At 43.8% G+C, this 22,061-nt stretch overlaps 1 protein-coding gene across 5 annotated transcripts in view; it reads right to left on the reverse strand.

The window, feature by feature from the left end:
* The window catches only part of PLEKHA1 (pleckstrin homology domain containing A1), a 65,981-nt gene that overhangs the window by 38,835 nt on the left and 5,085 nt on the right, over positions 1 to 22,061 (reverse strand). For all 5 annotated transcript variants that reach the window (XM_090057167.1, XM_090057169.1, XM_090057168.1 and 2 more), the window contains exon 2: positions 3,149 to 3,309. In XM_090057167.1, coding sequence (XP_089913293.1) covers positions 3,149 to 3,289 — 141 coding nt within the window. In that variant the 5' untranslated portion in view covers positions 3,290 to 3,309. The remainder of the gene's footprint in view (positions 1 to 3,148; positions 3,310 to 22,061) is intronic.

Raw genomic sequence — 22,061 nt, forward strand, 5'->3', positions numbered from 1 at the left:
TAAGGCATAAATTAGTTCAGCTGATTTACATTCCAGGCCTTCACTTTCTAAATAGCCTATACTTTTAAAAATGCTTCTTCCTCCATATCCTAGAAATAATATTGATACAACATACTGAGTGAACAGCTTTAAAACAGTAACACTCCTCAGCATTACAAATTTATAAGTATTCCAGGTTCACGTGATGGATGGAGCATGTACCTCAAACACAAACACAGTCTATAAGTTTGGGCATTCAGTGGCTGATGCTGCTGTAAAGAAACTACTGTTGAATGAACAAGATAGGTAGAGGCAGGAAAACAGTACAGTTTTACAAACAGTTAAATATGAAATATCAGGCCTGCACAGCAAAGCCAGACTCAGAGATATCACTAAATTAAGTTCAGAGAAAGCAAAGGGTGCAGCTTGGTTTCTAGAGACGACCATTGGCCTGTTGGTTAAGACCCTTCCAGAAGCAGGAGGAAAAAAATCAAATATCCACCCCAATATTACTATCAGTCAGCTTCCTTTAATACTATTAACATGAGGTACTATCACTTTTGCATGGGTAACCACCAGCATAGTCTTCTGTAGTTCTAGGTCTACTTCTCCTTGATGTTCTCAGAAAGTTGTGTCGGTTAACTGCTTCCTTTTATTGAACACAGTCTTTTACAAGGCTCTGCAGCAGTCAATCTTGCCATTATACTTATTTAACATGCTGAAGAGATTAGCAGAAAAGAGAGTAGGTATCATGAACTGGAACAATTTCAGTAAAGTTGATGATTCAGCTAGAATAGTTGATCGGCTCTCTCAGAAACTGGGAAAAACTAAAACATGTCTGGATTGTTGTGGTTAATAAACCCATGTTTCTGGCTAGGTAGCAAAAGCCAAGCAAAATTATGGTGGGGTGGGCAATTATTTGGGCCAGCCATCTACATAAAGAGTTTTGGTGAGCTGTGGCAGGCCGGGTTAAGCACCCTCCCCCACAAACACAGCAGCTCACCAAAACTCCCTAAGCAGTTCATCCCATCTGCCTAGCCATGCACCCTGCCAGCTAATCTCCATGGAGACCCCAGGATTGCAGGGGGGTGACCAAGCAGGGCCTGGGTCCTGGGCAAAGCCACAATCCACTCTCTGCAAGCCCCTGTCTGCAGAACTGGCACTCGAAGGGGCATGCAGGCAGTGGATCATGACTCTGCTCCACACTTGGCCAGGATGGGGCCAGGGCTGGGATCCAGGGGCATGGCATCCAGAAGCAGGACAAGTGGAGCCAGGGATCACAGGGTCCCACCCCCATGCTGTCACCACTGTGTGACCCTATAAACTAGATAAAATCCCTTGGAGGGCCACATCCAGCCCATGGCCATATTTTGCCCAACCTTGAATTATGGCGTATCAGCCCCTTTGTCTGAGTTCATGCACACAATCTATAGGATGGTTGAACTCCCAGGAATTAGAAATGCTGAGATTGAAGAACTTGCTGCAGCCTTTTCCACAGGGCTGTACCTTACTCTGACACCGCCAATAACTATTGTTAGTAAAAGCACCTGATAAAAAAGGGCAGTTGAGTGAAGAGTCAATTATTTTTCCCTGTATTTGAATTGTTGCCAGGCAGCACACACGGTGAATTTTTAAGTGTTGTCAGAGATTGCTTCTGCAGAGTTTGACAAATATGACCTTAATTTGGAATGGTTGCTTTAACATCATCATTCCTCCAGTTATAAAGTATATGTAATTATGAGAATTAGTTCTGAAAGCTATATACCACTACAAAGAAAACAAGTCATTTATTTCTAACTAACTGATCTGCAGAACAGATCTTAAAATATCATTCAGTTAGGTCAGATTAATAATTTTCCATTCCTCACATATGCCAAGTTGATTTTAAGCACAGTCATTTCAAACCTCAAGACTTGGAGCCAGGAACCACACTTACCTATAACAGCTTCAGATAAACCAATTTTAAAATAACAGAATTACAGCAGAGACAAGCAAGAGAGTATTTATGGTACATAAGGTTTTGAACTACTGAAAATGATTTTTGTTCATGTTTTGGAAAGTTAATGCCTAATAATAGTTCCCTCCACAGCTGCAATTTTAACATCTAACCTTAATTTCTGGTATGAGAACGAACGAACAAACTTTAGTCTGCACAAAAAGAAAAGCCACCACACTTAAGAACTAACGATAGCATGTGGACAGAATTACCTTTAGGTGGAAACAAGCTAAAAAACCATGAGCAGAGAGTAATTCCAAGTGGATTGATGTCAAAATGGCAGTAGATGTGAAATGGGTTCTATAGAGTCTGTCCAATGCTATATAACATTTTTCTTCATGATTAGGATAACAGGATAGACAGCTTCCTGGACCATGTATGCAGAGGACAAAAATGGGAGGTGTCAAATTTACAAAAATTGTGTGGAGCCCACAGGGCTGGTAGAGGAGCAAGGAATTCAGGGGCACAGCCTGCTGCCAAAATCTGGTGTGAGCAGCACTGGGCAAGCAACCACTCTGGTAATCCCAGCAACTACCACTCACCTTGCCACCACTATTGCATCTAGATCTGACCCAATGGGTGTGGCAAGTTTGATACCCCTTCTTCAGAGGATAATTCAAAAAGATCGTAACAGGCTTTCAAATGAGGCTACAGACAACAAAATGAAATTCAACAAGGATAGTTAAGGTGCTACACTGGCGGGGGCAGCAAGAGGAAGAGAAAGGGAGATGATCTGCTAAGCAACAGCATTGCAGAGAAGGATCTGGGGGTTCTGGTGGGTCACAGATTCATAGGCCGCATCCAGACGGGTGCGGATATTTGGTTCCTCAGGGACAAGCAGCTGCATTGTGAGATCTAGTGTGTTGGTACAAAGATCTCCGTGAATTTTCAAAGTTCGACTGTCAACTTTAAATGCTAACAAAACTATCTACGCTGTGAGATATGAATTATGATTTTCCCTTTACACAAGCAGTTTTACATTGTAGCATAATCAAGAAAACAGGATCCAAATGACTTAACTACACATTAATAGTTTACTCAAAAACTTTTCCTTCAAGCTTCTGCTTCTATAACATTCCCATTGTATCTGTAGAAGTGTTTTAGCATATCTCCTACAGGATAAAGTATATTTCACTTCTTTAAACAGCAACAATTTTATCCTAGCTGTCTTACCTGTGGATTATCCATGTACCATACCAGACTATCCTCTGTTGTGTCCAGTATGAAGTACCTCCGTAGAAATTTCCCACTATTTTCATTTTCTTCGATGTCTAGGAAACCACAAATGCGATTCTGACGATCCACATAAGGCATTTCTGACCCTGAACATTACACTGCAGAACAAAAATAATGATCAATCAAGAAGTCTGCTTTTACAGATTTGAAGACTGTTCTGTGTCTACACATCTTGAATGCAGCCCCTACTAGCCAAATTTTCAGTTAAAAAACAAAACAAAACAAACTAACAAAAAAACACACTTCCATGCAGCAACAAGTCAAAGTGAACATAAGTATTTTTCCCCACCATAGGAGTAAACTTTTACATTTGTCTTTGAAATGAGAGCTATATTGTCCTTAAGTTTTTGTGTGCCATGAGAAAACAATAGCATACGTGTTTTTTATATATATATATATATATATATATGCATGCAGAACTGTAAGGCTGCTAAGTTTTCAGAAAAATCAGCAAAAAATAATCAAAGACTCTTTCACATAAGCATAACCAGGTTCAGATGTTAGATTTACATTTCCTCCTTTTAATGATTGATTTTTTGTGGTTAAGAAAAGATCTGTCAGCAGTCCTGCTGTCTCATACTGCTTCTCATGCTCTGCCTAAGCAGAGGAAACTCAGCTGAGAGGCTCTTGTACAACCTTTGATATTAATTCTGTTGCAAAGTGAACATCAAGCTCAACTACAGTAAAATCTGAAATCTCTTCTGCCCATGCTGGTTGCTAAGTAGGTGGATAAGAGCAAAACTCCATATATAGCAGCAAGCAGTTGCACACCCCACTCTACAGAACCAACTAAAATCCTTGACTTGATCTGTGATGCCACCGTGCACTTCTTAGAAATCAGCTCTGAACCTTTGTACTGCTGATCACCTATTTCCGTTATGCCTTCTTCATTTTTGACTGTTCCAGCTTGTACAGGCCACTACATGATCTGCTTGCTTTTACCTTCATAAGCCAAAATCACAGACTCTTGAGTACCAGGTTCAAGTTTCCATACTGAGGGACTACTCAACCAAACCCAATATTTAAAGCACATGTATTAAAGCTGCTGTGATGTCAATCTTTACTAAGGAAGTGCAGAAACCATTTGTGTGATGCTTCTGTACTCTGTTAGTATATATCTGAAAGTGCCTGTCCCAATTAACTTCTCAAGTGCACAATTCAGTTCAGGCATGTGATGCTACTTTGCACCATGAGAGTTTTCAACTTCCTCTACTAAGTTGAATGGTGACATTTTCTTTTAAAGTTTATTCAAATACGACTGTCTCCCTTTCCCCGCTGCTTCTTTCCTTGCCAAAAATAAATAAGTTTCCATTATTTTATCATCTTTTAGGATACTCTGTCATATGTTTCATGGCATGATATGAAATATTTAAATTATTTACATGTCAAGTTTCTGAACTGTTTACTACTACTATTCCCTGTATGTCAGGGGTGGGCAATAATTTCAGGTGAAGGGTCACTTACTGAGCTTTGACAAGCTGTCAAGGGTCACATGGGTAGCCCTTGACAAGTGCCCTGCCCCCAGTCACCATCTTGGGACAAGAAGTCCCACCCCCTAACCCCTGACCTCTGCCACCAAAGGTCCCTCCCCTTGCCCCCCAGTAGTACTCCTTTAAGTACGGAGTTTTGCCATCTCAGAACCAGAAAAATACTAAATTATATTTTAAAAAGCAAGCATCCAAAACATTCATTAATTTGATTTAAAAAAATATTTTGCCTTGGTTTACCTGTGTTTGTGTAGTCTACACCAAGCTGATGGCACAATAGCTTAAAATGAAGTCTTACGCTTGCATATTCTGGGGGGATGGGTATAGGTTTCTTCAGGGCTGTGGGTGTGTGGGAGGAGAGAGCATGTGGGTGTGGATGTAGATGTGTGGGGGGGGACGGTGGCTACACTACATGCATATGGTGGGGTGTGCACATGGTACACCCTACAAACACCCACGCACCCTCGCCCCCCACCCCCACCCCCACACGCAGCCCCTTCCCCCACACGCAACCCCCAGCCCCTGCCCCCCCCACAGGCACACACACCTCCTGTCCCTGCCTACGCACACACCCCCATAATGGCACTGACCCGTGCTTCATTGTTGGACCACGCAGCCAGGAGCCATGTGATGGTGGAGTACGGCAAGGTCAGGAAACAGGGAAATAGCTAGGAGAGGGCGACGGAGCTGGGCTTGTGCCTCCTGCTGCTGACTCCCCCTGGGTCCTACTGCCCCTGTAGTCTTTGACAGGAAGCCAGAGCAGATAAATATTTTCTAAATTTTTTAGGGGTCCCACAGGCCATACAGAATGGCCTGGCGGGCCCTATTTTGCCCTTCCCTGCTGTATGTCTTGAAGTCCTGGGGATCACCAGGTGAGTTTAGTGTTTGCCCAACATTTTTATTCACGTTGAGAAAACAATAAATAAATCATTTTGATAATCACCATTCCGGGGGGGGGGGGGCCAAGGCAAAAATAATGTACCAGCAATACTTTACCTTCATTAATTGTCTCTATCTTCCTTATGTTCCTCATAAGTCTTTAGCTGACAAAAACTTGGAACAATCTGCGACATAATGGTAATTGGCTGCTTTATAAAGGACAACATTGTTGGCAGTGAAACATTTCTTAAAAAGTTAAATTGCAAAGTTACGGCATGGTAGGCGCTTCTTTCTTGGTGAGAGGTTGGAATATTTCCAATGTAGCTCCAGGAACACTCCAAGGAGTTTAAACTTAAATCTAGTAAGCAGGCTGCCTTTTTTTCCCCCCAAAAAGTAAATTATTTTCTGCCTTTTAAAAAAGTAACTGGCAATGTTGCAAAAATTTTGAAAACCTCAAGTTACATCTTCAAGCAAACACTAGAATTTCCCAAGAAAACGTAATTATTTGAAATGTATACACTCATGTACATAGGATGGAGAGAGAGAGAGAGAGAGAGTGCATATTTTATTGGCAATATGACTAGTAGTGGACCAGATGTATAATTCTTTAGACACGATTAACCTAACAACTACTATTAACAGTTTATATAAGCGCTTACCCAATAGAAACATCTTCCCATTCCAAAGATATCTGTAATTAATGCCAGAATCAAGGGTGAATTACACCTCTAATTTGGCAACACAGTATCAGGGCTATTCTCATTCAAATAAAGCAGTAGCAATAAGGCTTATGGGTACTCTTCTGAATTGTACCACTGATGCCCTCTAAAGTCACAGGCCACCTGTGGATACAATTACAGCTTAACTGTTTGACACAACTACAGAGAGAGGAGGCAAATGTAATGTCTACAAAAAAAGTCAAATATTGCTGGCTGGTTTCCTGTTTAAGCAGGTTGAAGCTGCATTCTCCGCACACTGAAGAAAGTGAAACAAGGAAAACTAGTCATTTTTGTTCTCAGCAAGATATAAAATGACATTTAAGAGCTACTGTATAAAGCAGCTGAGTAGTCAGAAGTTTTTCTTTTCAAAAGAACAAATTCAAAATGAAATGGAAAAGTGCTTTTTCAAGATTTTAAATGGTTTTTTTCCCCAGAAGTTCCTTAACCTTAAAGCAACATAAAGAACACCAAATATGTAAACATACAATCACACTCAAGAAACTAGAAAGGATTTCATTTGCAAACAAACAACCAAACAACCAACACAGAAGTCAAGTTTTTAAACAGTAATGGGATGTTTTACCCCCAAATCTGTCTCTAAAGCAAGCCAAGTATAGGAACAGTTCAAACCTGTGCAGAAGTTTTATATAATTTGGCAGTGGATGCATTTAATAAGACAAAGATATTTAATGAGTGAATTTCTAGCTTTAAAATGTCACCATCTAGTTACTGGCTTGCAAAACTGAATTACTACTGTTCTTCGGGTTTTTCAATCACAGACAGAGGAATTAGCCTAAAATATTTTTCTGCAGTTTTATTTCAAAGTTAGGAACTGTGTTAAGAATCTACACCATAGCTGACACTTTCTAAAAGAAATCCAAAGAACACAGAAGTGCTCTTAAGCTTAGGTTAATAAACTGAGAAGTATACAAGCCTAAATTTGATTTGCATCTGGGGCAGGGGGAGGGATCATGATGGGAGATGTATTCAATTTAAAAACACCTCTACAATATCATGCTATAGAAACAACCGACTGTAGGTTTTGCTGAGATAAATTCCTATTCTATTCTATATGCTCTATTCTACTTCAAGTAAATTCTACTATTAATTCAAGGTGGTATTAAACAGAGGTTGTTACTGTCAGTGTAAGTTTAGTTAACCAATGTGAAATGATTTAGTGGCTTCATTTCAACTGCTAGAGCCAAATGACCACACCACAAAACCCTCACTCTTGCAGTCCTACAAAGGGATGCAATAGATACTCAACTACCATACTACCACAATAAGGAGTCTTTCAAGACTGCTGGACATAAAAGTGCAGCAACTCCTGTATGACTTCCACAGCATTGGAACCGAGCTTCCAACATAATCCTTCAGCTGCTGTGCTAGGGAAATGTAAAAATGCTGCTGCAGAAAATGCCTATTTTTTTTCACTGGTATAACAACATATAATAAATTTGCTAATGTGTAACAGATTGAACACAAGGCCTTACATAAATCTATAAGCCTGTACTGCAGTCACGTAACTTTGAAAGTCTCAGCCTTTGCGATTAAAGATCCCAATCTAGCAAAATGCTTTAATCTTGGGCTTAATTAAGAATAAATATTCCAAATTTAAAAGTTTTGCTGGAGCATACCAAATCCCTAGAGTACAATATTAACTTCTTCACATACCTTTAAATCCCATGCAATTAAACTAAAAAGTAAAAATAAGTCTGAGAAGTCATATTCCCTTCCAGTATCTCCCATTATAACAAACAACATCTACTAAGTCTAGCATTACTAACATGAACCCAAAGTTTTCAACAGAAAACATAGGAGGCAGAAAAAACTGCCTTAAGCCCTATAACAGACTGGTCGGGTAACATTCTTCATATCTGTTTATATGGCAGAGGGCTGTCCCAGAGCACACCCCTTTGAGGCAAACCATTCCCTCAGTCCTTGTAACTGCGTCAGACCAAAGTGTTTAGAACAAAATCCCTTTTTATGATGTTTTATTTACTAAATATTTTCCAAAATGCAAGCCCTCCTTCATCCCCTCACACCCAACCCTTCTCCTTTATTAAGACGACCCATAGCCGCAGCCTCCTAGGACTGCGCTATAATCTAAACAGGCTTCCCCTCCTTACTTCAGGAGTCTCGCCAACCTCTTGGTGGTGTCTACCAGCCAGCTAATCCTGGCAAGCTGCAGACCTTAATAATGCAGTCCTTCCCCTTCAGGCTTGGCAAAGCACAGACGGATGGTGAACCATCTTCCTTTTAGTGAGTCTCATTAAGAAAAAAAGAGACTGCATCCTGCTTGCTCCCTTTCCAAAAAGTCATCATTAGGCAGGGAGTTGGGAGCTCTGGTCTAACCTAGACCACCAGGCTGCAGGTACTGAGCCCATAGAGAAAAAAATAAAACGCCTTATCCACAAACACAATTAGCCCCAAAGGTCCACTGGCTATCTTTCCAGTATGTCTCTCCTACTCCCATACCAGGAGTGGCCAAACTGTGGCCCATATGCCACAAGTGACCCAGGCAGCCTGCAAGGCATGAAGCAGACCAAGGAGGAGGCAGGCAGTAGTACAGTAGAAGATGGAGCAGGAACCAAAGCAAAGCAGCCGACTGAGTAGGGACCACAGGGCAAGGAGCAGAAAGAAAAGCAACCAATTCAGCAGAGCAAGGGGATCAGTGACAGGGAGAAGGTGCAGAGCTAATTTGTGGCACACCCGCCTAAAAAGGCTGGTCCCCTTGCAGCCCTATGCCCGCTTGCACACCAGAATTCCTGAATGCTTTAGGAGACAAGCTATAAAACGGGTAGGTTGGCCCTCTAGGCCGTGTGTAGACAAAACAAGGGCCGTATGTGCATGGCACTTTAGAGTGGGTTAAATGCTTTTGCACTGCTTTAATGGTGTCGGTGTTTGCACACCTCGGCAGCACATTGTGCATTAATTCTAGCTGCTGTAGGAAATTCAGCATGGTAATGCCCCTTAAATGACTTGGGGCGCAACAAACTAAAACTCCTTCGAGAAGTTCTAGTTTACTGCCCCCAGAACCATGGAGCGAAGTACTGGGCTCTGTGCAGCTCTGCTGCTCCGCAGGAAGCCCTGCAGGCAGCCTGGCAGCAGCCTGGGAAGGCAGGCTCTGCCCAAGAAAAGTGGCGAGCCTGATTTCCCCACCCCGGAGCCTGCCTGCCTGAGCTGCACCGGGGCCCGATGCTTCCCTCTGCAGCTGTGGTGCCCCCCAGGACTGCCTGAGCCAGGTGCAGCCTGGGGGGTGGGGGCTGCCACTCCTGCAGGAGGAAGCCGCAGCCCAGGAACCGCTTCACCTGTCAGCAGCTTTCCCTCCCCTCCCTGCTGCCAGAGAGCCAGGTAAGTCAGCAGGGTGCATGCATGACATGGGGGTTTAAATCAGCCCTAAATAGAAGAGGTGTTTTTAAAAACCCACTACTTCAATTTAGGACCCTCCTTTCGTCTACACATGCCCCTAGTTTCTATATGCCCCTTGATGGTTTACCATATATACTTAGAGGATGAGGTATTTTCCCCCTCATTTAACATGGGGCGTGGGAGGGGGAAGCCCCATACCTTACACTCAAACACGAGGCAGCAGGCGGGGTGGGGAGGGAAGCAAGGCAGGTTTGGAGCTCGAGTTGGAAACACAGCTGTCACCTGCCCCACCCTACCTCTGAACACCCTACTACTAGGGTGGAATAAGGGAAGGGGAAATTGAAGCAACCTGAGGCTTTGATGGGGCGGGGGCAAGCACAATGAGGGGTGGGAAAGGACAGGCAGCAGGGAAAAAGCTTCCTGTTTCACTGCTTGCCCAATTACTGCCCCCCCACCTGCCCTACTACATGCCCCCTATACTACCTCCCCGACTGTCTGTCCCCTACCACCTGCCTCATTACTACCCCCCTTATCACCTCTCACCACCACCAACTGCAGTTGTGGGGGGATGAATTTTATATGATCCTCCAATACAGGTTTCCCTCGCTTTATGCTGTACATGCATGGCACATAACCTGAATGTGCATAAAGGGAACCTACTTTACAGTGTAATAAATAGGCACTCATTCCAAGACCTTGACTGTACTGACCCCCAGACCCATTTCTACCACTTTTACAAGACAATTTTGGTACTCACCAACAGCAGACAGTACACACAAGAACAGGGCACTATCATAGTGGGGATGGCAACTACAGAAACATGTTGCAAACAACAAATCGAGGAGCGCAGATCCACACAGGAGACTATATTTTAGTGCATGTCATTCCCACAACGCACCACACAAAGCAGCTGACTGTAGGCTTCCACCACACCCATTGCATAAGAGTGAATTTACCTTGTATATAGCAAATTTTTGTTATAAAAAGGGTCATCACATACTAGTGAATACACACATACAGAACCCGCATAAAGTGAGGGAAACCTGTAATTAGATCCCTTACATGAAAAGTTATAATAAATTTATAACTCTTTTGATGTAATTATTGGGGGGTCATCTTACACTCAGGGTTGTCTTGTAGTTGAGTAAATACAGTATATCAGGGGTGAAGATAAGGTCAAAACTCCAAAAAGTTGTGACCTCTGGTTTACAAAGAGGTTTGTTATTTATGTATTCATGTGCACAAAAGAACCTACACCTTTCCTGACCCATTACAGAAATAAACTACCATTTTAATTCCTGTATTAAGTCTCAACTCCTGTTCTTTTGTTTTTATCAGGCTGCTTCTGTCCAATCCCCAACACTTTCCATAAAAGACTGCTAAAAAACAGAGGCATGCAATACCTTCTCACAACAATTTCATAAAATGGCTTGTCATTTGCCAGCTAAGACTGCGATCCTGCACCTACAACAATGGGGCACAGTCTTCTAAACTTACATGAGGTCCATTAAAAAAAAAAATAAAAAAAAAAAAAAAATCAATGGAACTCTATATGGGGGCAAGGATCAGATCATGGTGCTCTCAGTACAAGATCAGAACATAAATTATTGCTGAACTACCACTGTTAATGTAAGTGCGCTCAAGTAGCTGTCCAACATGCTAAGGTTACCATTCTTTGCCATCGCCAGCAAACTTTTGGTTTTATTTTACCTTCTCTATATTTGTTCCCTCAAATCTTTCTTTATTCATGTGTAATTTAATGTACTATTTTCTATTCTTGTTATTTGTGTCAGGCTATTATTACTTCCACTTCCTGCAGTACTTTAAATATGCCAGCATTTAAACCCTAGATGTAACATAACTCTCCAAAAGACCTTTTCTTAAGAAATAGCCAAGAGTACAAGAGGAGAAATGACTAGTAGATAAGTACTGTATAAGACAGGGGCAAGGCAAAATATGGCCCACGGGCCAGATCCAGCCTGCCAGGCAAAGTCCTTTGACCTGTGGGTGCCCCCCAATTAACTGTACCCTGCCTAGCCCGTATACCTCACTCCCACCTTTGCGAGCAGAAGGGCCCAGCCCAATCAGCACACAGCTTCCGGATGGGGCCGCTGCTGCCATTGCTGCAGATGCCAGGGGACCTGCTCAGCTTCCCCAGCATCCTGGTCACTCCAGGCACCAGGGAGGGAAGTGGCCAGACAGAAACATGGGGCTCGGGCTGGTGGCAGTGCAGAGCTTGGGTGGGCAGGGTGTTGTTGTAAGGGAGGGTGGGGGGGGGGAAATGTGAGTACCCCCTACACACTCCCCCACAATGGCACACAGCCCCTGCCCCCCAGTGGTGGCAGCAGCAGGTCACAGGTGCTTGGGGTGCTTGTACCCAGCACAGACACTACTGCCCAGAGGCACACAGCTCTAGCCAGCGCTGCACATGGTGACAAGGAGAACAGCCCAGCTGGACAACCTCTATTGGCGTGGCTCCATGCAGCACATGTGCAGCTCCTGGCACTCGTGCACCACTGGGGAAAGCCCTGCGCAATGGAGCCGGCTGCCATGTAGGTCATGGGACATCACCAGGAAGCAATAGACAGGGGCCCCTCCACTTCTGGTGGAGTCCAGGACCTGCATGGCAGGGAGTGCCAAAGGCAGCCGGCTCCATTATAGAGGACTTCCCTGGTGGCTTGCAAGTGCCAGGAACTGCACATGTGCAGCATGGAGCCCCATGCAATAGAGGTTGGGCTCCTTGCTGCCAAATGCAGCACCAGCTGCAGCTGCATGCCACCAGGTGGCAGTACCTGCATGGAACATGAGCACCCCAAGCGCCCATTGCCTGCTGCTGCCAATGGTGGAGGCTGTGCACTGGGGGGGGGGGGCACACCCACACCCCCACATCTTCCCTAACACCATCAAGGAAGAATACTCTGCTTTAGTCCGGACTTGCAGAGAGCAAATCACGAAAGCCGAGGCTGCGATGGAACTCCAGCTAGCTACAAATAGTAAGGACAATAAGAAGTCCTTTTTTAGTATGTGGGGAGCTGGAGGAAAAGCAAGGGCAGCACCGGACCCCTGCTAAACCAGATGGCACAACTGACGCCTATGAAAAAGCAAACTTGCTAAATGGGTACTTTGCATCAGTTTTTCATCAGCCCCATGGGACAGCTCTGCCCAGTATGGGTCAGGGAGGCCCGGGTGAGGGAGATTCCCTGCCCTCCATTGAAGCTGACCTCATGAAGGAACACCTTGACAGGATGGATACCTTCAGGTCAGCCAGGCCTGATGGGTTACACCCAAGGGTACTCAGGGAGCTGGCGAGCATCATAGCTCAGTCCCTGGCACGGATCTTTGAGAGCTCTTGGTGCTCTGGTGAAGTGCCCAATGATTGGAAAAGGGCCAATGTCGTGCCTATCGTCAAGAAAGGGAGGAAAGTAGATCCGGCAAACTACAGGCCCATCAGCCTGACCTCTATCATGGGGAAGGTCTTGGAAAAGATTATCAAGGAGGCCATCCTTAACAGGCTAGCTGAAAGCAATATCCTGAGGGACACCCAGCATGGGTTTGCTGCGGGCAGGTCTTGCTAGACCAATCTCATTTCCTTTCATGACCAGGTGACTTATCACCTGGACAAGGGGGAAGAGATCAACGTTGTATACCTTGACTTTAAAAAAAAAAAAAAGCTTTCGATCTGGTATCTCACAATCACCTCTTGCCTAAACTGGCAAACTGTGGCCTTGACGTCACCACGATCTGCTGGCTGGGGAACTGGCTCCACAGTACGACCCAGAGGGTGGTGGTCAACAGGAGCCAATCATCTTGGTGAGCTGTGACCAGTGGGGTCCCACAAGGCTCTGTCCTAGGGCCTATACTGTTTAACATCATCATCAATAATGTGGACATTGGTGTTGGATGCAGACTGGCCAAGTTCACCGATGAGACCAAACTCTGGGGTAAAGCGTCCACACTTGAGGACACGAGGGCGATCCAAGCCAATCTGGACAGACTCACGAAATGGGCAGACAAGAACCTGATGGTGTTCAACACCGAAAAATGCAAGATTCTCCACCTTGGGAGGAAAAACCTGCAGCATGCTTATAGGCTTGGTAGTGCTACGAGGGTTAGCACTACAGATGAAAGGGACTTGGGGGTCATGGTTGACCACAAGATGAACACAAGTCTTCAGTGTGATGCTGCGGCTAGTAAAGCGACCAAAACGCTGGCTTGCATCCAGAGATGCTTCTCAAGCAAATCCCAGGACATCATTCTCCCCTTGTACTTGGGCTTGGTGAGGCTGCAGCTGGAGTACTGCGTCCAGTTTTGGGCTCCGCAATTCAAAAAGGACGTGGAGAAGCTTGAGAGGGTGCAGAGGAGAGCCACGTGCATGATCGAGGTCAGGAAAGCAGACCTTATGGTGAGAGGCTGAGAGCAACGGGGCTATTCAGCCTGGAAAAGCACAGGCTCAGGAGTGATCTGGTGGCCACCTATACATTTACCTGGGGTGCTCATCAGGATCTGGGGGAACGACTGTTCACCAGAGCCCCACAAGGGATGACAAGATTGAACGTTCACAAACTCCACTGTGACCAGTTCAGGTTGGATATATTAAAGAACTTCACTGTGTAAGCCCCCAAGGTTTGGAATAGCCTGCCACCAGAGGCGGTTCAAGCACCTACTCTGAACGCCTTCAAGGCACATTTGGAAGCTTATCTTGCTGGGATCCTATGACTTCCTGCTGGGATCTTGCTGACTTCCTGCTCCTGGGGCAGGGGGTTGGACTCAATGATCCTCTGGGGTCCCTTCCAGCCCAAATGTCTATGAAATCTATGAAACACCCCACACCAACAACCTGCCCCAACAATCCCCCCAACATACAGCCCCCGCAACATAGCTGACTGCCCTCTCTACAGAGCCACACTCACTCACAACCCCCCCCCCACATACACACACCATACACACCCACCGACCCCCAACCACACTCCACACACACAATATACAAGCGGAAAACTTTATTTTTGAGTTGTTATGCAATCACTTCTATATACAGTACACAAATCATGACAAAAATACTTTTTGTAATAAAATTAAAATGGGTTGTAGTAGGTGTTGACTTTTAGGATACAATTTGGATTTTTTCTGGTTCCAAGAGGGCAACCCTCCCCTCTGAACAGAAGTATTTCCAGGGGCAAGGGGAGGGGCTCCCAGTGGCAAACTTCAGGGGTTAGGGGTGGGATTTCTGGTCTCAAGATGGCAACCAGGTGGCAGGGCACTTGTCAAGGGGCCGGGCTACCCTTGCAGCTGACAATAGCTCAGCAAAAATCATTAAGCAGCCCTCCAGCAGAAATAAATACCTGCCCTTGGTATAAGATGTCCTGGAATATTAAAAGAATCGTATTTTGAAACCTCAGCTTCATGCATCCAATATTCCATTTCAACCATATTCAGTAAAAGGTGTTGAACTGAATATCCTCGTTAAAAAAGTGTCCATAAATCCAGTTAGCCTTGAGAGTTCTTACTACAAAAATAAAGAAGTCTCATGAATCTCTGCCTTTAAAAGCCATGATTAGGAACTTGAAAATGTAATACATCAAAGCACACAAGACCTCTACTAGACACTGAAGGAGCAGAGAGAAGAAAGGAATATATTCTGCTTCTTAACTTCTAACTATATCCACTGACAGTTTTAAATACAACATGTTAAGCCCTCCAACTAGAAGAGCGGAGAGTGCTGGACACATGCAACTATTCCAGCTCATAGGCTGCACCAAATACCTCACTAGCTACTGTTAAGAGTTTTTCCCACTTCTACTCATACAGGCCGCCTGGACTCCAAGGCCGCACCCACGTGTGCACGGACATTTGGTTCCCTGGGGACAGCGCACCTTGGGCTGCCAATTGTCCCTGGGGAATGCCTGTGCCATGTGCCCTCCGGTGCATGGCAAGTTACTCCAGTTGGGGTACGGGAGACTGGGGCCGGCACTGGGATGGCCCTACCAGCCTTACCTAGTGGCCTTGTGGGACTGCAGCAGCAGTGATCCTGCTACACAGAGCCTGGCCAGCAGCTGGAACATGGCTCCCAGCCAGCCAGGCTCCAGTTTTGAGTGGTGCATGCTACCCCCACATGTGCTGCTCCACTTTCTTTCCCTGTAGGGTTTTGGTTTTTGACCCCTGGATATGCAGGGGGCAAAAAAACCCAACCCCCACACTGCTCCCTTGCAGCACAGAGAACAACCGAACATGCAGTACGTGGCACCACAGACATGTCTGCAGCACCACATACAGCACAGCTGCATTTGTCTGGACATAGCCCAAGTGGTCAGTACCAAGAGAACTTTTTCCAGTACAAACAATAAAAAGTCAACACATTTCTATGAGAGAAGAGGCTCCCCCCTTTTGACTGCTGCCACAATCACTGCTGCCTGCCTGGGTGGGCATCTGGACCCACCACATGCTCTGGGTAAGAACCTGCACAGGGGGTACAGGCACAACAGCAGGTGGAGGATTCAGGCCACTTGACTCTACCTCCTGCTCCCCTACCGCTATTTCCCCACTGCAGCAGTGTGGGGGAGGGACAAAGGATACAGTTAAGACCATTCTCCAATAATTTGATTCTATGCATAGAAAATTCTAATAAATTTATCATTTTTTCCAGGTAAAGAATCTAATTATGAGGGAGAGGGAAGGTCATCTTTAATTCAGAGTTGTCTTGGTTATGAATAAATATTATATATAAATATAAGAACCCAGGCCTCCAAGAACAGAAAAAGTTCAGTGCCACTAGCATTACTTGCTTGAATCGTACTTTAACACTAATTCTTGGACAAGAATGCTGAGAGGGTGAAGCACCTCCAGTAATAATGTTAAGCATTTGTTTTTGCTTCAAACCAGCTCACAGTACAGCGACAGTACTTCCTGTACTGATGAATAAATCCTTATGGGGAGAGGGAAAAAGAGATCTAAATTGAAATTATTCTACCCCTACTGTGCTTCCCAAATATATCTGACCTGCCTATACCGCCTGGCAGAAGTTTCCTGAAGGATACTAAAGAGAGCATTTTCCTTCCTTTTCAATAAGCTCCAAAGAGTCAAATAGTTCCTATTTCTCCTATACAACACTGATTTTCCAAGCCTTGCAGGATTCAACCTTATCTTTGGAATTCATATCTAATTAGTCTACTGCAATACAAGATAAGGTATACCACCACCAATAATGTGAACTGCACCAATTTACGTGCATCTTCATTCAGCATAAACTGTGCAAGGATTTTGCTTTGTGATCTCAGTTTGTGACATACAGAAGGTAGATTAAAATTTCTTAGGAGTGATACGAGCTAGGAAAAAGCATGCATTCAGAGGACTAGCACATGTTTGATTAAACACATCAACTATTAGACTCTAAGTTCCTGAAGCCTTTATGACCTTACCAATGACTCTGGATATTCAGTTTGCAAAAATATTCCATTTATTCCTTACAGGTGCCAACTTTGTCACTCCACATGCATTTCATCAGTTTCAGACTGGATTATTATAATTGTATCTAGACCTAGATAGGAATTCCAGAAAGAAATTACAGTTGGCACATAAAGGAAAAGCTCTCATTGTAAGTGAGATGTTTCTTAACCTATTTTGGTTTTTCATGTAATATTTCACATTTTCACTGCTAATGTACAAAAACAGGCAGGTGCTAGCTCAAAACTTAACTCTCATTCAGTAACTAACCAACAGCATTTATGAATATCTGGTTCACTCAAGAAAATTCAGTCCTATTCATCTGTATTTAGAGAAAAATTCTTTACAATATGAAGTCAAACCCATCACATTTTCCCTTCATATTAAATTAGAATACCTGGTCCACTCACCTCTTTATCATTGCCTTGACTCTTTGAAAAAACACAAACAACAATGCCTCATCCACTAAGGCAGAGGCCAACAGCTAAACTAAGCAGAAGAATAATTTGGCTGTTCCATATAAGAAACACTAAATGTAAATTAAAGCACAGACACAAGTGCAGCTCCCCAGTCTAACTCATGGCGCTTTACAGAAAGTGTCACAAGCTAGACTGAACCTCCGGACCCAAGAGATGTTAGCTGTTGCATTGGGAATTGACCTCCAATTTGGAGCCAATTCAGGGAGCCAATTCAGGCTGTGTCTCTGCAGCCTATTTTCCCCTAGCTCCACCCCTCCCTCTCGCAGCCCCCAGTGCGGTCTCTAAGGATGGGAGGGGGAGACAGCAGGGGAGGGAGGTCTGGTCTAGGGTTTCTCCAGCCTTTTCGGGAGAGTAGATTGGAGCCCAGTAGTTTGAGGGGTCCAATCCACCCATCCCACCCTCCAGCGCTGGCTGGACAATTCCCAAAACAAGCTCCCTCCCTCCCTTCCCATTCTGAAAACATCACTGGGAGCAGTGCTGAGGTGCATCAGCTGAGCCCTACACCTGGTGCACAGAGACAAGTTAATGAAGGCGTTCTGCTTTGGAGAACCTTCATCTGAACCCTCATGGAATGAGGATTCAGAATGTCACAGGATCAGGCCCTTTTAAAGTGTTCTGCAGCCATGCACTTGTGCTAGACCATGACTGCAGAGCATTTTCAGGGGCCAGGTCAGGCGAAAATTGTCACTTCTGTGCCTATTGCCCCGATGCTACAATATGACACTCCAGAAATGTCTACCACATTCATGAGCTATTGATAGTGTTTAAAACAACTGCCCCTCATGAAACAGTCTCTACCCAAAGGGCTTAAAATACATAAAGGAAATAAGACAGGTGCATGCACAAGCACACACACTGGGTGTGATTAGACAAATGTTTTACACAGTTAAGAGGATTTTAGAAGTTTCCTGAAGACCTGGGCAGCTCGAAAGGCATAATGAGACAACAGCACATGAAAGACAAACAAGGTACAAAGAGGGATATTTGGAAGATAAAATAAGGGGGAACACGAAAGAAGAGAAGAAATGTGCCAAGGTATTTTGGAAGCTTCTCAAGTTCTATAGTTAAAACAGAGTTTGGAAGTTGTATTATTAAATCAGTGTTGGAGAGAAGCTAACAAGAACATAAAATACTGTCTCGGAAGTCAAGATTTTATAACAGGGAACAAATGAAATTAGTGATAATAAAGAGGAAGAAATAAAATGGAAGGAAGGATGAGGAACAGATGGGGGATGAAGCAAGCAAGCATGGTTTTAAAAATAATGGGGGGGAAAAAATCAATTAAATATATTAATTTTTAAATTAAAGTTTTGTAAGTTAAAAAGATTATATTAAAGTTCATACTTCCTAACAGTTGTAATGCCTCTAGTGGTAAGATTCTAATTTTTAAATTTTAGAAAAGTGCTAGATGCAAAATCCAAGATACTGAAGAACTAAGGCACTGATATTGTAAATACTTAAACAACTATATAATTTATTCACCGATGTCAATGGGACTATTAACATGCTTAACGTTAAGTACATGTATATGCATATTTAAGTGCATGCCTCTATGACTGAAAAAAGCTATGCATTTATCCAAACTTGATGTAAGCTATGCCTGTTAAGCACACAGCATTGACCATACTGGTGTATTAGTAGCTTCTGAAAATGAAACTTCATGTCATAAGCACCCAACCCAGCCAAGCTGAGCTCCAATAGTCTAGTCTGACACCAACACCAGGGATAACCAATTTGCAGCACATGCGCCACAAGCTCAGCTGAGAAGCTGCCTGTGCCACCTGTCAGACAGGGAGGGTACAGGCAGCGCAGTGGCAGATAGGGCAAGGAGCAGAAAGCAGAGCAGCAGACGACACAGGGGAAGAAGACTGAAGTGGAACTCAAGAGCTGGAGGTGGGGCAAGAGGGGGAAGAAAGTGGGGTAGAGCTAATGTGTGGCATGCCTGCCAAAAAGGTTGGTCAAGCCAAGTTAGCCTTTTCCTAGGACATATCTTAACCCACCTCCAGTTTCAAATACGAACTTTCATTTCTACCCAGGAGAACTTTTACAATCTTTTCTTGAATGCCTGATGAAGAGTGTTTGTGCTTGAAGGCTTGCAATTAAAGATTTTTTTTTTTTGCAAAAATCTTGTTGGTCTAGTAAAAGATATCATCTCTACTACGAGTCCTGCCTTTAGTACAGATGAGGCAAATCAATTTAAGAATGCTCCAGCTGGGACAGAACCTCAGCTGTTCCAACAGAACACGGGCCTCCTCCGAGCTCTGGCTGCCTTGTCAAATCACGTTACTATCACCTCAGATACCCGCAAATACCAACACACTGAGATACAAACAGAACCTGCATTAATACAGCTTTAAGTCTCGGGTGAGTATTAGACAGGACTGGATCCCTCATGTTATTTGGATCAGTCCACACTTAATAGTATAAGGCAGTCCCTTTTTAACACATGCTGGAGAAAAGGTATCCCAGTTCCCGTAAATCAAAACCATACTTTCAAACTTCACTCTTGTGAACGTTTTCAGCTTCACTCTTGTTTGCACCTCCCATAAATTCACAAGTCAATTTCCTTCTCTTAGGTGTCAATGGGAAAAGCAATATTTCATGTAAAGTAAAAAGAAAGAAACACTCAGAAGATAATACATATATTTTGTTTAGTCCAGTGGTGCTCAACCGACAGCCCACAGGCCAGACCTGGCCCCAGCATGGGGGATCAGCAGCAAACAGCTCCATCTGGCATGTGCCCTTCCCTGGCTTACTCCATGCCACTCTTCCCCTCTCCCAACAATCCCTCCTTCTGACATTGGCAGCCACCACTCCCATCTTTCTCTCTCTCCTACCAGATGGGAGCGGTGGCCCGCAGTGCAGATGCAATCACCCAGCCCAGTACTCTAAAACGTTGAGCTCCCCCTAGACTAGCCTGATACTGCACTGATTTGATAAATACATAGTCTGTTACAAGGTATAAACAGACTACAATGGCAAAGTGATCTGTGTTTAAATTGAATTAGCTTGAAAAAGTCTTAAAAGAACAAGTAGGGTAAATTTTTTTGGCCCTATCCAAAGGAGACCTCACAGGCCAGTAAGTAGAAACGTTGTTTAACAAACATAACAGCTCTTTAATTTCCCTGTTAAAATCTGGGATGATGCTATAGAATGCAGGGTTGAAAGGCAAAGGTTAAATTTACACTGAATTTTTTTTTTAAAAAGTGACATATCAAATGGAGGCAGAGACAAAATTCAGTTTACTATACCTCTCATAGACTTGCTAAGGAATGTACCCGACTATCCTTAAAACTATGCTTTAAATGATCATTGTTCATTCTTAGAACAAACATGACAAGTAACAGTTTAGCATAGAATGCTGGAACATTTTGTCACTTGTCTGAAAACTTAAGACGTTTTACTACCACATTTTCTTGAAGACTTAAGCATACAGTGTGGGTATTTGAAAACCTATGTAGGCATGGACAGCCCAGGTCAGTGGTTCTCAAACTTTTTAGACTCAAGCCACCTCATAAAAATGCCAGCTTTTAAATCTTTGTTTGTTTTTTGACTACATAAGAATTGCTGTATTGTTTTCCTGATGCAAAGAGTTGAGAAAGACCACAGCAGGAGATGCAGAAGCTCAGTGCAGTAGTGTTGTGTAGCACAAAGCCTGATGCGAGGCTACTGCTCAGTAGTAACAAGCTACTGCACAGTCAGCATCACCTAAAAGCTGTTCAGCGAACCATTAACTTTGGTTACTGCACAGTCAGTGTCTTGTGTAGACACAGCCACATATTCCTATTTGAAATCTCTGGGTTTATCTTGTGAATCAGGTCTGCATACTGAACAGTACTACCAGTGTGTGGCACCTTACAGCACCCTCGAAAGGATCTCAAGGCACCCCAAGCCACCTCTGGTTGAAAATCAGTGGCTTGGCAGCACAGTATGTGTACATTTGGTATGCAAATGAAACTTAAATTTCAGTTCAGTCAAAAGAATGCATTGTTCATTCTCAAAGTGATTTGTAAAGTCCCTAGACCATGCTCTCAGTGCATGTTAAAAGCAATACTTCCTTACATTCATATAGCACTACTGTTGAATGATTTCCAAAACATTTTAGACACTTTATTACTTCCGCTACCTGTAAAATTGAGACTATTCCCCATGTATTCAGAAGTGGATGTGAACGTTTCTAAAAGATTACATATATACCCCATCACTTCTTTAGAACAGAACTGCAATTCTACTACAGGGGAGCAAAAAGTAGACATTTGCTGCTTTCTTCTTCCCTATCATTTGAATCTCCATTCAGCTCTTTCCCCATCACCACCACTCTACCTCTAGCTCTTGTGCTTTTCCCCACTCTGCTTTCCCACCAACCATAACAGCACCTGTCCAGAGCATCCCTTACCCCTCAAAAATTTAGTGTGCTTATATTGCTCCCATCACCATCTGATCATCTCAAAATTGATGTATTAATCATCAGTGCTCT

The sequence above is a fragment of the Crocodylus siamensis genome, chromosome 7 (assembly GCF_052110815.1).
Source record: "Crocodylus siamensis isolate JL-2025a chromosome 7, ASM5211081v1, whole genome shotgun sequence".
Taxonomy (NCBI): domain Eukaryota; kingdom Metazoa; phylum Chordata; order Crocodylia; family Crocodylidae; genus Crocodylus; species Crocodylus siamensis.